Consider the following 19,530-nt stretch of genomic DNA (forward strand, 5'->3'; position numbering starts at 1 on the left):
TAGCAATAGTGTGCATTATTGTGTGAAGACAATTATGTTTGTATGCTTCCATTATGTGGCTATAAACAGTATGCTGTACTGAGAAGTATAAATATAAACTGTGCACACTGTAATATACTTGCTAGTCTATATTCAGGGGATAAATGTGCTTTCAGTAATCAGCCAAAATATAAGGGCACCAACTGTCCAGAAAATATTTAGTAGAAAGTCAAACTACGACATTTTTTCTATGGATTAGCTATGGGAATTAGTATGAGTAGACATTGAAATTTTTCATATAGTGTATAGATTCTGAGGATTTATGCTCTTTTTAGCTTTCTATAAAGAATATAATTTATTTATTTATTTCTTCAAACAGTGTCCAGGTCTCCTGGCTACAGTCCTTTCTAAAAGCAAACTGTAGAAATGCTGACAAGAAAGAGAAATAGGTTAGAAGGACTTCATATGTGACTAGTTGAACTGCAATTTTAGACCAGGAAAAAATTGTTTCATTCCAGGAAAACTTGAAGACTGGTTTAATACCTGTGTGGAAGGACACATCCTTCATCCATCTCTCCCCATCCCACAGCCTTGTTAACATGGCAACTCTCCCTAAACACGTTTTACATAGATGTTTTGAACCAGTTGCTTCTCTTCATCAGTTTGGCTTACTGAATATCAGCAACTTTTCATTAAATGATGGAAGTGAACTAATCTATTCCAACTTTAATTCTGTTTGTTCATGTTATATGTATTAATTATTGTTAGACATTTTTAAAGATATTTTTGTCTTAATTCTGTCTTGCACTTCATTGCAGTAGGTGATTCAATGAGGCATATTTTACCTGATTCAGTACTGTGTGTACAGCTGGTAAATTAGGCTTTCTCATTTAAGGTGTGCTGCCTTATTTTGTAAGCAAACTTATTAACATTAAGACACAGTAAAACCCTGAGCTCTCAAAACGAACCTGGTGACTTAGCAGCCAGGTGGAGAATGAGTTCACATTTAAGCAGAAATTGAAGTGCTGTAATGAAAAGTCATGTCTGAAAAATGGAGATAATTTTTGAAATGTTGAAGGACATTAGAAATTTTGACACAAAGCACCACTTCACCTTTAACAGCTGTGAAATTTTAGAATAGGTGTTTTTTTAAAGAGAATAACCTTAAACAAAAATGTCAGCACTCTTTTTCTAGCATAATATGGGAAATGGCATGTCAGGTTTTTTTTGGTTCTTTTAAAAATACACGTTTTTTCCAAAGCACGATTTATCTGTATAGGACAGATTTTAAAAATTATTTACTGTTCAAAATTCATTATCAAGCTTTTTAAAATTACAAACTTTTCTTACCAAAGATTATTTTTGCTAAGTCTTTCACCACGATATTTGTATTAGGAGAAAAGGGACAAGAGGAAGACAAAGATGGCTACCTAATTATTTTGATAATGTTTTGATTTATTTTCTTATCTTTCTTCATCAATTTTAGCAGATCTACATTGTAGTGTTACTTTCATTATGTTTGGCAAGATATGATAAAGCTCAACTGCATTTGCTTTACAGCAGCACACAAAGCCAAACTATTAAATTTTTTTCCTAGGCTCCTATTTTGGGATTTTCTATTACTTATGTATGTCTGCATTGTACTTAATAAAATCTGTTTGAATTAGGAAGTTATACATTTTGTGAAGTTACTAGTACATTCCAACAAACATATTCCTCTTGCACATAGTTTACAATACTGGTAGAGTAACCTTCTGAGAATGTATTTTAATTATTGATGGGTGACCAGTTTTCAAATCTTAAAAATTTCTATAAAACTAGAGCTATGATGAAAGATAGCAATTTATGCTTTGTCAAATTATTAATCTAGTTTTAAGCATGCTTTTGCTTATAAAGTGCATGTGGTGTTAACAGTTCTAACACATGAGAATTTAAACCTAAAATATCATTGCTATTATGGATGCTAATGCTGTTGTTTCAGAAAAAATATTTTAAAGAAGGAATGGCTAATATTTTTTTCTTCCATGCATTCTGTATGAATATGAATAATTTACGTATTATCTTTCTGTTGTATGCAATGCAGACCTCATTTTGACATCTCATGTTCATAGTTATTGTACAGTCTCTCAAACTAACAGTCAGTTTGAGCAGGGGGAGACAGTTAGCCTTGGAGGAGTTGGAAATAAACACAAATTCAGCGCAAGTGTCTTTGAACACAGAATAACTTAAAAGCGTTAATATATTATGGTAGTTTTCACATTAAAAACTTATTCTGATATTTATGTAACTTATTGTAAAGCATCCTTTGAAAATAATTTTTACCATGCTAATCTTTCACTGTATGTGTATTTGAGTTACAACCTGATAATGAAAATAATCTATGCTTCTTACTAATATGTTTAAAAATAGGGGAAAAAAACTTTCTTCAAGATTTTGGTGATCTAAGATTTATATGACTGACTAACATTTTTCAGTAAGGTTCTTTCTTTGCTTACTTCAACTTGTTTGAGACTAACAATCAGGCATTTCCCATGTTTAGGTTTACCTTGGATATTCACCTTTAATGTGAAGTTTTATCCTCCTGATCCTTCGCAGCTGACTGAAGATATCACTAGGTATGTGTAGTTCCTAATTTTAAACTTTAAAATGACTGTTAGTCTAATTTGAAGGCCATGTAAAATTTCTTCTTCAGTTTCTGGATGCTGTAACAGGTTTGGCTATTACTGTAGAGCACTATAGATGTTCTTATATCAACTGCTTTGTGGAACGGGTTGAAAAGGCAAAGTGAAAACTTCAGGAGGAAACTTGAGAAAGAAGAATTTAATGAGAAGTGGGGATATGATCTGGGCGGGAGGCAAGATGCAAATGATGATATTTGAAAGAAAACAGTGCTTTATTGTTGGGCTTCTGCTTTACTATATAGCAAATGAGGATGTGGGTGTATTGATATTAAGAGCGAAGCTCAAGGGATCCAAGGTAATTCAGTAATATTCTAGGCTAGGTTGGTGAAAATATAGTTTTATACATATGCATTAAATAAAACCATAAACATAACAAAACCTGAAAAGAATTATCTTCCGAAGTTCCTAAATAGGAGGTATTTAGAATACAGTGGATATTGGGCACTTAAAAAGTAGCATTGTGAGACTAACATAACCAGGGAGTAGAGTGCAGGGAATTGACGCTCATTTTTTTCAGGAGCGATGCAAAACCTATACACCTAGTTTTGGTTTGGAGCTAGCTGACTCTGCTGAGGCAATATATGTGTTACTATACATCACATTGTATCAGTCTTCTGCATAAAGTAAGATGGCTACACAAGTGTGTAGTTGATATATTACTACAAATAGTCTCAGACATTTAGTATGCAGTGTATTTCAAAGAAGCTGTTTTCTTTGAAAATTTTCAGCATGTTGGTTGACTTTCCAATTGCGTGTCCAGATGATAAAAACATTTTTATGGTTATAGCTTAAAGCTAAATTCCTTAAAATTTAAGCTTCACTTGTAAAACTTTTTTAAAATTTACATTATATACATCAAAAATATGTGTTAGGGATGTCTACTGATTGTTAACTTGTTAAATTTGGTAGAAGACTGTATGCAGTACCTAAAATATTAAATTCTAATATATAGATGGTTTAATGAAGGCAGTTATGGGTTCAGTACTGAACTGGATCTCTTTTGTGTGTTACGTGACTTGATTATCTCATGAACTGCAAGGGGTATAAAAGTTAGAATTTTAAAGCCAAAGGGAAATTTCAAAGGAAATGCGTGGGTCTTAATTTGTAAACCTTAGATACCTGCAGGCTGGAATGTGAAATGAAGGAGTTTCCAAGTCAACTTCTGTTACAAACTAGATACAGTTTTTCATTCATTTATATTGGCTATCAGAATTTTTCCTGCTTTTCAGGTTATTTATGAAAGTAATATTCACTCTTAAAAATGGAAGGGAAATTTACTGTGTGGCAATAATGCTCAAATAATATAAGTCAATGCGTTAATAATTTGTTACACCTCATTTTTAAATATGTTTATATGATCACATGCATCTCAGTAAATTCTACTGTATTTCTCATAAACTTGCCATTGGTAACACTCTCTTTCTTCTTATATTTGTTTGTTTTTTCCTGCTTTCCTTTGTCTTGCAGATATTTCTTGTGCCTACAGCTTCGTCAGGATATTGCTTCTGGTCGACTGCCATGTTCTTTTGTGACTCACGCCCTGCTTGGTTCATATACCCTGCAGGCTGAGCTGGGTGATCATGACCCAGAGGAGCACCGCAGTGACTATATCAGTGAATTCCAATTTGCACCCAATCAAACTCAAGAAATGGAAGAGAAGGTAGCTGAGCTACACAAAACACACAGGTGTGTCAGATACAATGGGATTAAATGAAATCATCATGTCACCTTTATGTCAGTTCTCTTAAGAGGATGTATAAAACTGATAACCTGAAGTTGTTACTTTGGAAATCTTTTGCTATATAACTAGAACCTCTTACTTTCATGTGTTTGAAAACTACAGTTTGAAAATAGTAGCTTCACCAAGATCTCAGAAGAAAACTTCTGGAGAAAATATTTTTACCTGAGCATATGGATTAGTTTGAGGAACATACAGCTAGAATATTTTGCAAGAGTGAAAGCAGAAATCTCTACTAAAGGAATATAATATGCTCTGAAAGAACATTTTCCATTTAGGGAAAAAATGCTATTGATACTTTACAAAATGAGGTTTTTCTATGTGTCTGAATTCCAGGATTCCATTCAGGTTTGATTCTCAGTTATTTTGTCAATAAACTCAAGGCTTATTCAATGGTTTTAGGGGCTTGACTCCAGCACAGGCGGATTCCCAGTTCCTAGAAAATGCTAAGAGACTCTCCATGTATGGAGTGGATTTACATCATGCCAAGGTATTGGGGATTGATTTGGTTTTGTTTTGTTTGAGGATAGACATGCTTAGTATTAAAGAACATAATATATATAGATAATTTAAAAAACTTCATACCTTCAGTTCTTAGATATAAGCCTTTTATCTCTTGCTCATGAAAATTACTCATTTTACAGCTCTAATGTACTTAAAATTAATTTTAAATCTAAGATTATTTAATGCATAGATGTATGTGCAGCTTAGAAATAATATTTTATTCATAAGAGTGGCTAAATACCTTTTGAATGACAGATTTTTGGTGCCAAGGAGATGTGGGGCCGTAAAGTAAAGCCTAAAAGAACATTTAATCATTTTTGTAATACCATGAGAGTTAAAAACAGAGGGGAAAGGAGGTCTTGGGGGAGGGTGGCTTTTGGTGCTTTTTCTTCTCCTCTGGGTAGGTCAAGTCAAATTTGCATTTCTAGTGGGATTTTTTTTTAGTTAAAAACCCAACTAACCAACCCCCTCCCACTCCCTCTCACAAATCCAGAGTCTCAAATCATTAGTAAAATTAATGCATTGTAAGCATATCAGTCCTATATTTAAAAAAAAAAACCAAAAACAAACAGCACCCAAGACTTCTAAGGACTGGAGAAACATTGCTTAATTCTGTTTCATATAGAAACAGTGTGCATTTGTTTTTGCAATTTTCCGTAGACTTTTTCCTGTGTTCTGTGAACACACTTGAAAGAAATATACTTAAATTTTTATTCACATACATTAACTATGTCTGTAACATTTATTAATTTTTAAATTCAAGTGCAGCATGGCATTTCATTTGGTCTCTAGTGTTTTAAGGAGTTTAGAATTTTAGAGTTTTATTGGAGCTTTCTTTTGACTAATGAAGTAACTCCAAGCATTAGAATTGTTGTTTGCCAGGATCTGCTTGCAGCTGTTAATCATGCTAGTGAAGCAACTTTTAAAGTTTTTAGTGTTGTAAGCTTTGAAGTGTTGGCATTTGATGTAGTTGACTTGTTGTTGGGGAAGACATGATATTCTGCTGTACAGTGTATCGAAGCCCTATCAGTAAGCGACGAGTTTTGTAGCCTGTAAAACTCGCATCAAACGCTGTCAGTGGAACAGGGTGCTCAGAAACCCAGCCCACCAGCACTTTGAAATCATTATCGTGATGCTTTCAGCCATTACTTCCATTCTCTACTGAAATAGGAGGTGATTGTAAAAGATCACCATGATCATCAGCTTGTTCAGATTTTCACTGACTATGTTTTAATTTGGAAAGGCCTGTTTTTAATTTTTCTTCTTATAATATGTGTTGAAATTACTGGTAGCACAACCACCACACCTTTCCTTATGTGTAAGTTGTTGACTTGGTCCCTGTTGCAAGAATATCAAAGAATTTCCCAGAACTGTGGCATATGCAAGGGCATATGAGTGCCAAAGCCATTACTTAAGAGTCCAAACCTTTCCTATAAAATTAATATACTTGGCTATTTCTGCCTTAAGAATCTCATTGTCAGGGTCTTTCAGGTTTGAATATGAAACAAGTCCCAGTTGTATTATTCCCTCAAGGTATGCCAGCAATAATTACTTGTTTGGAGTGTTATTAAATTGATTTTTATTGAATTGTCTCATACGTGCTAGGATTCTGAAGGTGTGGATATCATGCTGGGTGTATGTGCTAATGGACTGCTCATTTACAAAGATAGACTCCGGATCAACCGCTTTGCTTGGCCAAAAATTCTGAAGATTTCCTATAAGCGAAGTAATTTCTACATCAAAGTCAGGCCAGCAGAAGTAAGTAGTACCTTTCTGTCTTGTTTCTTTTGTGATACCATTTCTATCCAGCAACAAGATAACATCCTCATTTTTTTCCCCTGATGCCTCCACAGTCTTATGTTGGATTTGAGCAAAACTTAAGAGGGTTTTATTTTCCTCTTTAGCTTCTACTGATTGTATTAAACACTTGTCTTGATTAGTAAACGCAAACCAAGAAGGCATCTTGTTAATAGATGCCACCCTGTAACTTTTTTTTACTGTCTATACAAACTTGCAGTCTGGGGGGAGAGCCGGCCTCTCTTCCTCTTTGGGTATAATTGTTCACTAAATGTCAGCGTATCTAGTTGTATGGGTGTAACCAAAGGCTTGAGTTGTCCTGCAGGATGTCATAACTCTTTCTGTTAGCTGCTGTGGAAATAGTGAAGTCAAATTTCTTTTCAGATACCATTATAAGTTTGTGGGAGTTCCTGAAGGAGTGGGGATTACAATCTGAACACATTGTAACTGGAAATTAAAAAAAAAGCCCAAAAAACCAAAATGTCAAATACTATAATGCTTTTTCAAATTATACACTAAAATGTTTAAGGTAGCTTTAACTGTGTGAATTAAAAAAAAAAAAAAAAAGAAGTCTAAATACCAACAGTACAATACGAATGTTGTAGTTGTAAGTTTTGGAACAAATGTGTTGTTCTTATACTTATTGATGGTGCGTAGATGTAATATTTTTGCTAAGGAGCTATTATATAGTAAAAAGGATCAGATAAGCTTAACACTACCGTATGGATTTCAGACTTCTATTTAATCCAAGGAAAGTGTATAGCACAACCTGCAGTACAATTACTTCATGGAATTAAAAAATAAATACATTGGGCAACTAGTCAGAAAATTAGCAAGGAACACTAAAGTATTATTGGATTTCTCAAAAGAGTCATTAGTACAGCTAGGAAGTGATAACGTGATTATTACCCATCACAACTAGCCTGCCAAGTATAATTTTATTAAAAGGCTGGAAATTCTGATTTTTTTTTTTTTAAATCTTATGAAGTTTTATGAGAGGAGAATTACAACTTGTTCCAGTAATAGAACTGTCTGAACTCTGCTTAATAGCCAGCTTAAGGAAATGGGTTAATTTATTTGTGGATTCTTTCCAGCTGGAACAGTTTGAGAGCACTATTGGGTTCAAACTGCCAAATCACCGGGCTGCTAAAAGGTTATGGAAGGTTTGTGTGGAGCACCATACTTTCTTCAGGTAAATGGTAATTCTTTGCTTCCCCTGCTTTGCCAGGTATGCTCATGTATTTCTTTTAAAGGATATGAGGAAAGCTGAGGTTATTTCCCCCCTCTTTGCCCTGATTTCTCAGTCCAGTAAGTCCTTCTTAGACAGAAGACATGCTACCCCAAATTCACCCCAAATTACCAATTCTGAAGGTCTCAGGTACAATTAACTGTTTTATTTAAACTTTCAGAGTGCTGACAATGTGGAACTAAAATAGTGATCATATGTAAGACTTGCTTGAGAGATCAACTCTTCAGAGTGACCACCTAGAAAGCCACCGTACTCCGTCATAAGAAGTTCCCAGGGCTTGGCAGTAATCTTCATTCACTTCACTTTTCAGAATATTCTGCTGAGTGTAAATGCTGACAGCTGAATTTTTGCTTATTTATAAACTGGTCTGAGTTAACAGTCATTCTTTAAAAAACAGAGAATCACTTCAAAAAGAGACTACTATTTGTTTATATAATAATAACTTTGCATCTTTTTCCCCTGTAACTGATAAACATAAATTCTGAATTGGTCATTGAAACTGTGGTCTATTTGTAAATGAGCACTTTAACAGTAGGCCACAGAGTTGTTTCTCTTTCTGCTTCCTCCATTGAAAAGGAATTTGAAAAATCTTCATTTGATTTTTATAATAGCACAAACTCCATGAGGGAGTGCATGTGCCCCGTGCAGCCCAGGAGTCACAGATTTAGGTTGAATCTATTATGCATTGAATATGCATTGAATCTGAGTTTCTTGCTTCAGATGAGCACAGTAACTAGGGTATGTAAAAGGTAAGCTTTCTCCTTCTGCAGCCTGTTTTTTTTATTAAAAAAAAAAAAAAATAAAATTGTGTTTTAAGGTAGATGCAATCCTGTCTCTTCATACTAGTCTAAGCTGAACGTACTTGCTAGACTGAGACCTTCAAAGAACTTGGGGAACATGAGACCTGGGCAGTTCATTACTTAAACTCTCTCCCTGTATGGTTTTCATTGAATGTAGAATATTCTTGAATGCTATATTAGAATTCCTGCTGAGATTGGCAGTCGGTCTCAAAATGCTTAATTTTGAAGCACTTCTCTTTTAAATCCCGATCAAAGATTTTTTTTTTTTCATGTTTGATATAATTAATTGGTTAGGTTTATTAAGATGAGTAGTCCACCATTCTATTCTTTAAAATTTGAAGTCTGCTTTGGCTGGTGATGTCCATTAGCACAAATACGGTGCAGTTCTGTCTGCAATGAAAAGTTTATCAACACTCTTCAAATAATTTACGCAGTGGTTAGGTTTGCTGGGAAACTGTATTTGCTAATTTTATAGTTACAAAATGGACCTCAATAGGGAAAAAATAAATCTTATGGAAGTAAAAAATCCTAAACTGAGAACTATCATTTGCAAATCTAAATTTCCAGGAGCATTAATACGTATTAGATAAATTTACCACAGAAATTCTGACATAATAAAAATAATTGGATTTTATTCCAATCAGAAGTGACTTTTCTGAAGCAGGAATGACATTATAATGAGAATTATGTAAGAAATACTTGAACCATTCTGTAAAATCCATATACTCCACTGATGTCCTCAGACAGAAAATCCTCAGAACCTCTCATCCTGATTTAAAAACAGTAAAATAAATCCAGCTCTATTTTTCTCCAAAGATAAAAAGCAGAAAGCAATTGCTACAGTCCAAGAGACTATAGATCTTTCAGAGCATGTATAAAGCTTGTGTGTGATACCACAGAAAATTGTATTCAATCTAGATATACCAGATCTCTTAGCATGCCCTATATAACATTGTAAGATTCCTTGTGTTGTCTTTTGCAATGTTTCAGTTTTTCTGAAATAATTGCATTATGATCCATCTTCTTATAACGTATGGGAAGTTACTTATAAAAATTTGCAATGAACTGTATTGAAAATGACAACCAATAGGCATTGAATTCACTTGTATCAGCTCAACCTTATAGGATTCTAGTAACACTTTCAAAGAGCAGCAATCTGCTTTAAGAAATCCAGTCAGACTATGTACCTACATTAATCTTTTGTCTGCAGAGTCTGCAACTCTGGATCTTAACCAATGGCTGCAGAAACCTGCTTATAATTCTACTTTATCATGTTTTATTTGAAATTTCCATGATTATTTCACTGTTTCCCCAGAATGTCTTAAAATGGTAAAAGCATATTCTTCATTTATTTCACGTAATTAAGCTTGTAATACAAAAAATCCATTCAAATGCCCTTAATCAGGAAGTAATTAGTTCTCTTGTTTTTTTCACATTAAAAGATTAAAAGTTTATCTCAGCAGGGTGGAAGATAAAAATGGCAGTTAATGCTGTAGCCTTGCCAAGACTGGAAAAGAACAGAAAGAACCTTGGAAAAACCCTCTTAGCCTTCTTCCTCTTAATGCATAATACACACTCTCTTGGAAATAACGTGGAGAAATAATTTGTCACAAAGATTGCATAAGGCTGCTTTATAGAAGCAGTGAAAGTGAAGCTCCAGATGCTTGTGATTTTATTATGTAGGTGGACTTAGTGCAGAAGGGTGGATTAGTCTGTCTTGAATTCTGTTTTCTTTAAAAATGTGTTGGAACAGATTAGGATTCAGGTGTTTGCGTATACATCTCAGGCATGCAGGATTGGATCCTTCTGGCTAGCACGCTGACAAAGCTGTAAACATCCTCTCAGAGAAAATGGTAACCTTCTGCTTAGCTCACTGCTCTTTTTGCTAAGTATCTGAAAATCCTTCAGTTTTTCTGAAATATCTTTAGAATGACTGGCAGTTTTCAGAACCCACCACTGGATACTGTCTTAATATATGTTGGGTCAGATTCCACTGACACAGATATTCCCTGTGCAAATGCCTCAAAAGAGTAGAACAAAGTCAGCATACTTTTAAGTCTTGGTTGCTCGTTTGTGCCATCCTAAGTACAAAGGGTACAGTAGTTGCTGATTCTGCTTGAAAGAAGCTGATGTTCAGTGAGTTTCTCATTCCTTGCAGATCCTCAAATCAAAAAGCTTTATCTGTAATAGTCTGATGGCTTTATACAGAGGGAGACTAGGCCATGGAGACTGCCATGCTGGGTGAGCATGTATTTGCAGCACTACATTGATCCAAGGACAATATCAAGGACCTTTCTAGACGGGCTGAGGCTGAGAAGAGGTTCCTGCAGTGATGATTGTTTATCCTATCAGCAAGGATGGCGCTGGAACAAACAATGCAGATGAGGGTTAGACGAATAAGAGCTTGAAGATGTCATACTAAAGGAAATTCAGGGAGGTATAGAGGACCTGTCTCTTCAAACTCATGTGGTGTCAAAAACTGGTGGAACAAAGCGGAATCCCTCATAGCAAATTCTGCCACATTGTTACTTAAACTTTCTGACAATAACACTTTGGTACAAACATACATACCTCACATTAATAGCACTTGTAAATTAATCTCTTTTTCACCCTTTTCACAATATGCTTTATTCTTCTCCCCCCCTCCTTATATCCAGCAAGCATCAACTTATACAAATCTATAAATGGCATTGTAAAGAAACTGGAGTCAGAATCTAGCTTGTTAAACTTCTTACTGTTCGGTCACAACTTCCCAGCCATCTCAAGCTTTTGTTCACTTGATACAGCCTTCTATGCAGCTTTGAGATGCCATTCCGTAACTTTGAGGAATAGCAGCTGCTGTATTGGTACCTCAGAATATAGGAAAGACAGCGGAAGTGGGATGTGTAGTTTCTACAATAAGTAACATTCTAAGGAGAGAGATCTGAGAGGTATTCTACGTGAACCTCTAATGGCCTCAGCTTTCTGGAAAAAATACTGTTTAACCAAGACAGCACCAGAAGATAAGGATCCCAGATGTTTAGTCATACTGTGGAAAATGTGATGGTTATCAGCATCACTTCAACTCCAACTGCAAATAATAAATAACGTGCATTGTTTTAGAAGTTCTTCTCAGAGCTTATGTTAGAATCCTTTCTTGGAATGCACAAATCATGCACAGTAAACTAAAGTTGAAACATAAAAATTAGCTTTAAAGCTATCTCATTAAATACATAAAATATAGCCTTTTTAATTGACTTTTCTCATATTTACGTTTTAGACTTGTATCGCCAGAACAACCTCCAAAAGCAAAGTTTCTAACCTTGGGTTCCAAGTTCCGCTACAGTGGACGAACGCAAGCACAGACACGACAGGCTAGCAACCTCATAGACAGACCAGCTCCGTACTTTGAGCGCACTTCAAGCAAACGTGTTTCCAGGAGCCTTGATGGAGGTATGAAATTGGACTTATTCCTTCAGTGCAATGATTACATTATCTGTTGTCACTCAGATCTGACCAGTACTCAAAAATGTTGACGTTACGGATGGCCAGAATGTAAATTCACAAATTTATGAATTTGAGTTTCTGATGGGTGATGTGAGGAGTAGGCACTTTGGTTATTTGTCGATTTTAGGTGATGTAAACAGTAAGTTAAGCCACTGTCTAAGTTGTATGGTACTGCTGTGAATATATGGAGGATTCTATATTGGACATACAGCATCTGTGTTCACTACTCATATCTGTTTTATGGGATAGGCACTATATGCTGTTGATTAGAATTGCTTAGTCAGCAGCACCTTTTGGGCTTAGGGTTGGCCTGAGTACCTCTCTACAACAAACAGAAAAGGCAGAACAAGTTTTCTTTCTTCTAGTTTTGTATCATTTTACTCAGTATATTGTTATTCTAGTATATTTATTATTTACTTCTGTGTTTAGTAACAAGTTTTATGTTGAGGTTGTTTGAATAGCTAAAATTTTTGTGTCATTAATGGTGTCTGGTCTCTTTGAGCAGAAATACCTTCTGGTTTCCTTTATTGGAAACAGGCGTGCTTTCCAAAGGCAGGTATAGTAGGAGTATGTGTGAGATGTAGAAGCACATGTTTAACTCTAAATTGCTTCTGAAATAAAGTAGAAAAATTCTTGAGAAAAAAATCATATGAAGCTTGACTTTTATTCTAGTGAAGTTGTGTATGCCTGAATTTAAGTGAACTGTGACAATGGTATGACTTATCTACAATTCAGCTGTTAACTTTACCATTTTCTCTGAAAATCTTTCATTTAGAAGACTTCTGCAATTACTCATTTTTCTATATTGAGACAAACGAGCAAACTGTGACACTTGCTTGAGAAACCTACAAAGTCTTACCTTCTGAGAATCTAAGCAAAAATAAGAGGCAAAAGTGCTTGTAGTGTGTGATGAGTCCTTGTGGCAACCAAAAGGTTCATCCCCACCTCAGAGATATTGCTGTCTACAGCTACCTCCAGGGAAGGTATAGAAAAGATGGAGCCATGCTTTTCTCAGAGATGCCCAGTGATAAAGCAATGGGGAGTGCCTGCAAGATGAGACACAGCAAACTTCAGTTAGAAATAAGATGTTTGTTTGTTTGTTTGTTTAGAAAGACCTTGGATATGCTCAATACTTAGCTCAACAAATCCCTGAGTAACCTGGTCTAACTGGATCTGCTCTGAGCAGGGGGCTGACTGGCTGACCTCCAACCTAAATTATTCTGTGATTTGCCAAAAGCTGCTTCTGGAACTTGCGGGATGTATATCCAAGAAATGCTTTACTTGCCACTCAAATTGCAGAACCTACTACTTAAAGAGGCCCTAAAAGCCTAACATCCCAAATCCCTCATTTGCCACTAGCTGGCCTTGGCTTCTCAGTAGCTTAAGGGAGTCTCTGATATGCAGCTGAGGCTGTTTATTAAAGTTACTTAATTTAATTAATTCTCCTGGTTTTCATTGCTACTATTTTGACTGAGCCAGTCATCCTAACTTAAAAAAAGCCATCCTGCTCATTAATCCTATTATGCTGAATCAAATAAGTGAAAAAACTAATTTAAGTCCTTTCACTCTCTTGTGCTTTGACTATATTCAAGTATACATATTCAGGTATTGCCCCCTTCCATTTTCTGCAAACGTATGAGGAAAAGTCTTACTTTCACTGAGCTGTTGTTTCTGCAGTTTTGCTAGGTTCCAGAATAAAAATACTGTGACAGTTATATGCATAGCTATTTCTATATTGTGTTAAAACAGTCCTCTCGAAATAGTGAATTTCTGCAAAACACAGTTGCATTTTTGTCTCTTTTGTTATGGTGATTTACACAGTCACAAGAACAGTACCTTCAATTTGTCTTCCAAGACTAATCAGAAGGTTGATAATTAAATACCTATCTGATATTCTGAGGGGTTTTTTCCCTCGCATGGTAAGTGCACATTATATGACAAGAGTACATTGCTGTTCATATTAGTGCAACCATAGAATTTTGTGCAGTCAAGAAGCTGAAAAATGTATTACTCAGTAACTAGCCTGTGTTGCTCATTGCTGACATCACCATAAAATCATTTTGTTAAGACGTCTTAAAACCAAAATGTTCTAACTTTCCCTCACTAACCAAAATTATTCTGTTCTTTAATAGCTCCCACGGGTATCTCAGACCAAAGTCTGTTAAGAGGCTTGCCTACTACTGGAGGACAGGCTGCTGGAGATAAAATCCTTGACATTGAAGCTGCTGGTCAGGCCAAGTTAAAAGAAGGTGGTGAAGAAGAAGATGGAAGCCCAGTCAAAACTCCACAATTAGAATTGACTCAGGATGGAAAGGTATGGATAACTTTCACACCAAAATTATTTGTTCATGTGGTGTCCATGTGTGGTTATCTAGTGCCTATCACTTGTGAGTATCATACAGAACGTGGTATTAAAATATTAAAGGAAAATTGTCAAGTACTTTCTGTGGGTTTAACTTAATGTAAGTGCATGTAAGCAAAAGAGAATACAAACTTCTGAATGTCACTGACATAGGCCTTCTTTTATTGCTGTAAATTTAATTTGAATCCTCATTAAGCTTGCATAAGTTTTTGAAACAAATGTTTCAAAGAGTAAATAATGTTTTATTCATTTACCTAGTTTGTTTAGACTTTAAAAAAAAAAATTGTTCGTACATCCATAGTTGTGTACGTTCTACAAAGTTGGGTATGACTGTGTTTAATTACCATAGGTAACAGTTTTGTTTTAGTAGCCACTGCAGAATTATTTAATCCTTTAAAAACTTGCATATTGACTGAAGCATAGATTTCTGTGAAAAGTTGAGTACTTTGGTGTGTTCCTGTTGCAAACAACCATTTACTTGTCTTGTTTGTTTGAGCTACTGGGGGAATAGATAAAAAAATTAACTTTAGATCTTGTGTGATTTGATGTAAAAATTTCCTTCCAAAGCGTCAGCAAAAATCTGCTGCTCTTCTCTCTTGGAGATCATTTCTTTTACTGACAGTTCTCCAGAACTTTCTGTCCTATTTAAAGAGTCATTTTATTTTCAAACATTTTTGCAAGTTAGCTACCCATTTGATTCTTGGGGAGACTGCTGAGTTTCTCTGTGTGGTTCATGTGTTTCCACTGCATTCAAGTGTAGGAAGGGAACAAATACCAACTGTTGCATTTTTTTTGTTCACTGGCAAGTTGAAATAATTTTGGATTACTCTAGGAAAAAGGCACGCAGAGAGATTCTTTATGGGAGAAAAATGGTAAAATAAATTCCTAGGTTTTGACTTAGGGCTTGGTAAAATGGTGAAACTCCCTTGTTTTCAAGGTGGCAGTATTTTCTATATTTTAATCAAAAGAAGAAAAAAAAAAAGCAGTATTTTGGGAAATTGTTCCAGGAAGCTGTTCAGTAAGGTTTTGTTACACATGCCAATTCTGTGAACAGCTTTCTCTTCCCCCTAGTGCAGAAGCTTCTTTTCCTTTCTGGCTCTCTTTAAGTCTTAGAGGAAATGGTTATAAACCCAAGAATCAAAGTGCCAGCTTGTCTTTTGTGTACTGCACTGTCCCCTGACCTTTCTGCCAAAGCTCTGACTGTCTGTCCGCTTCTATCTGTTGTAACTGACTATTACAGTTCAAAAGTGCCCAGTTCTTTACAGCTTGAGAACAAAACATTAGTAATGGGTTCCTTTCATAATCCACAGAAGTAAACAAGTTGGCTGCTTGTAAAGGAGAAGGGGATTTCTGTTTTCATTTGGCATTTCTATTGCGTTAGTAGAGCTGTCCCTGCTTCTAAGTAAAAATTTTCACTAACTAATAATTTCTTTTTTTTCCCCCTCTTTTTGTGCCTTCAAACTTGCATTTTGTTGTGCTTTCATTTTCCACTGTGCACAGAATTTTTTTCTTCAGCTCACTCACGTACACCCATCATCACTACCCATGCATTCTGTGTCATCCCATCTCACAAACTGGTCACCTGTCCCTGAGATGGACATGCTTTCAGATATTTCGGAGGAGGATCCCGTGGGAGAGCCCCTCCTTACCATCCCAGACATCTCAGAGTGCAATTCCATGAAAGAAACACCAGATCATAATAAAAATGAAATAGCTTTACCGAATAATATCTTTGAATCTATAGGACAGCTAGCTAGTCAAGGCTCCCCTGCTGTGGAGGGAAAAATCCATACAAATGACTACAAAAGCACTGAGTTGTGTGTCTCCTTCAGCTTTATCAGATGCTTTTCTTTTAGTTTCCATTCGCTGCTTGATGAGGATGGTTATATCACTTTTCCTAGCCTTCCTGATGTTTGCATCTCTTTCCTCCCACCTGGCCTTCAGCACTATATTCCTATTACCTCTCCTTCCTTTATCCCCTCTTTTCTCCTCATCTTTGTGCTGCTTCTGTCTGCTTTCCAGTCTATTCCTTTTTCACTCACACTTTCCCTTCCTCTTGCTCTGTCCCTCTGCTACCTGGAGCCTAAGGTGACTTCCTTTAGTGCCTCTAGTGACAATGACCTGAATGACAAAGCAGAGGAAGAGGAGGTGTGTAATTTTCTTGCTTAAATGTTGACACTCGCACATAGCTTTTATGCTTACGCTCCCAGAGGCTTGCTCAGTTTTGCACATTTCCTGGTATAGGGATGTGTCTGTGTATATGCCTGTATATATAAATACACACATACATATATACATATGTACGTGTAGATCTGTATCTTTCTAACTTTTCTCATTTGTGAAACAGTGCCATTGCAGGATTTTAGTCCATAGATAGTTGGTGGTTTTTCTGCCTGAATTCCTGCAGCATGCATAATTTCATTAGATTCCACAGATACTGAGCTGCAGGTAGAGTTGTTTTGTAGTTCAAAATGTTTACCAGCACATAAATCTGAATACTGAAAGTGCTGTGTAATAATAGATATATTATTACTTGTTACTATTTGCAAGTTGTGCTACTTGTGCTATGGGTGTTAAAATGCATGTCTCCAGCGTGCGTTGTCTGGAATGCACCTCTCCAAAGTTCTGTTTAGATCTGAAAAGTGAAATTCCTAAAAGCTGAATTCAGAAAATTGTGAATGCTTTAAAATTGGCTTTTTTGTTATTCCAAATTTCAGATGTTTCTGCTCTATAAGGGTGTGTGCAAAGTTGAGTCTGTCCAAGGTACTTTTTATTTTTGAAGTGCTTTTATTAATCTCTGTCAGCGGTTAAGGTCAAGACTGATTTCGTTCATTAGCTGGGATTGCAGGTTGTGTCAGACTTTAATGACTGAAGTCTGAACATTCCTTGAAATACACAGTTAATATTGTTGTACAGAAGCCTCAGTCACACTAATACATTGCTCTGATCATTTGGAGTCATTGACAAAATGCCTCCTTTCCTTATGTCTGCTGTGCATGTTACAGCAATGCTACTAGAAAAAGGTGGGTTATTTTGCTCTTCAAAGGAATGTTACAAATATTACAGAATCAAAAAGGAGAAGGCTTTTTCGATGTTACATTTAACAAAGTTTGTTAATAAACTGATTAAATCAATACAATGTACATACTAAAAACAAGCTAAATAGAACATGATATCATTAAAAACACTAATCTAAGTTTAAATGATGAAAAGCATGACTTTAAAGACTTTCTCAATTTCTCTGTAGCCTAATTCAATCCATCATCTGTAAAACAAATTTGCAGAAAATAGAACCTCAGATAAGCGAGAAATGAATAAAAATGCGATTATGTATCACATCATGTGTGCATTCACACAGAATCCAAAATGCAACAGTATGAGCAATAAGTAAACCCCTCTCCAAATTTATGTACTTGCACAGTGTTGAATTCTAAATGCAGCTTTTCCTAAGATGAGCAGTTCATAGTTGTACCTGTGGAAAGTCTAGGAAGTGGTTTGCTTTTTAAAGAATGCTGTTCCTTAAGGCATTCAGAATACTTGTAGGGAAGATAGGAAGATTAGCTGTCATTCCCAACAGAGTGCATTGCAGTTTGAGGAAGAATATATTCACCTAAACAGGGGGATGGGTAAAGACAGCAACATTCTTAAAATAATTAAGACAGTTTGTAAATACAGCATTTAGGTGTTTGATTTGAATCCTAGATTCTCACCAAAAGAACTCATGCATTAGATTCCATTTTCCCTTCAACTTGTTGCAAAGTTTAAGGCGCTTACCATAGAAATTATGCATATCATTTTTTTTGTCTATACTCGTTAAATTTCCATCTGGGAAAACATGGAAAAGTACAGCAAGAAAGGGACGTAGTGTGAAGCTTCCATTTTTCATGCCACTTATGCCAAATATTACTTCAGCCATTCTACAACAATGTAGGTGAAGGAAGACCAAGGTCGCTTAATAATTTCAACAACATCTGTGGCCGAAACAGTAAAGGTCTGTAAATATAGCACACTTTGCAGCATTTACAAAGAGATGAAGCCTCTGTGTTACTCTGTCAGCATATATTAACAGTTCCTTTTCTTGATAATTTGCCACGTGCTCACATAGGTGGAATCTGAAGAGGAAGAAGAACAGCAGAAGGTGCATGATTGTTTTTTATAATTAAATCTGATTGTAGCTGCCTGCCTTCTTAGCACCCTACATTTTCTGTGGATTTCATCAGAATAGTGCCTTTTCACCATACCGTTTTGTTTCCTTTATTTAACTTTTTATTTACTTGCTGGTACATTTTATGTTCTTTTTTTTTTTTTTGTGTGTGTGTGTTTTGGCTTAATTTCACAGAGCAATTCCTTGAGAGTAGACGGGGAAAATATTTATGTCAGACATAGCAATTTAATGTTAGAGGTTTGTATATCATAGTATATCATATAAGAAACACTTTCCTTTCTCACGGGCTGCCAGACTGCATGGGATGGGGGGGGTCACTTGCAGGCTGTTGTGGACACAGTGCATGAAGTGCATGGGGGAAAAACAGCTTGGAAATGTTGCATGTTATCATCTAGTTTCTGAGTTTAAATTTAAAAAAAAAAAACAAAAAAAAAAAAAAAACAAAAAAAAAACCAAAGAAATCAAACAAACCAAAAAAACCTCTCAGCTTGGATGTTGAATGTACATTTTGTATATTTTTGCTAGATGTTTTGATGTTTTCAAGGTGGCAACTGGGAATAATAGCCCTATTTAGATAATCCTAAATGGGATTTTTATACATAGCTTCTCGATGTGTGCATCTTCTGTTGAGCAGCATTTCTAGTTTTCACCAGTTTAATCAACCTTTATCAAATATATTATCTGAATAAATGGAGTTAGTAAGGCACAAGCAGTGATAGAACTATGGAGAAACTAATTCTGATACTCATTGATTTTAGAAGCTTTGAGA

The 19,530-nt window shown here is 35.6% G+C and overlaps 1 protein-coding gene across 20 annotated transcripts in view; it reads left to right on the top strand.

The window, feature by feature from the left end:
• Positions 1-19,530, top strand: part of EPB41L2 (erythrocyte membrane protein band 4.1 like 2) — a 121,802-nt gene that overhangs the window by 79,057 nt on the left and 23,215 nt on the right. For 14 of the 20 annotated variants that reach the window (XR_012586227.1, XM_074580715.1, XM_074580719.1 and 11 more), the window contains 8 exons: positions 2,519-2,594; positions 4,128-4,346; positions 4,801-4,888; positions 6,508-6,660; positions 7,794-7,891; positions 12,008-12,180; positions 14,367-14,548; positions 18,936-18,998. Coding sequence is in view for 19 of the 20 variants with exons in the window: in XM_074580715.1 (XP_074436816.1) it covers positions 2,519-2,594; positions 4,128-4,346; positions 4,801-4,888; positions 6,508-6,660; positions 7,794-7,891; positions 12,008-12,180; positions 14,367-14,548; positions 18,936-18,998 (1,052 nt within the window). In the remaining variant the exon portion in view is untranslated. Of the gene's footprint in view, positions 1-2,518; positions 2,595-4,127; positions 4,347-4,800; positions 4,889-6,507; positions 6,661-7,793; positions 7,892-12,007; positions 12,181-14,366; positions 14,549-16,096; positions 16,745-18,701; positions 18,735-18,935; positions 18,999-19,530 lie in introns of all 20 variants that reach the window. The other 6 variants (XM_074580723.1, XM_074580724.1, XM_074580732.1 and 3 more) reach the window with 2 other exon arrangements.

Source organism: Larus michahellis, chromosome 3 (genome assembly GCF_964199755.1).
Source record: "Larus michahellis chromosome 3, bLarMic1.1, whole genome shotgun sequence".
Taxonomy (NCBI): Eukaryota; Metazoa; Chordata; class Aves; order Charadriiformes; family Laridae; genus Larus; species Larus michahellis.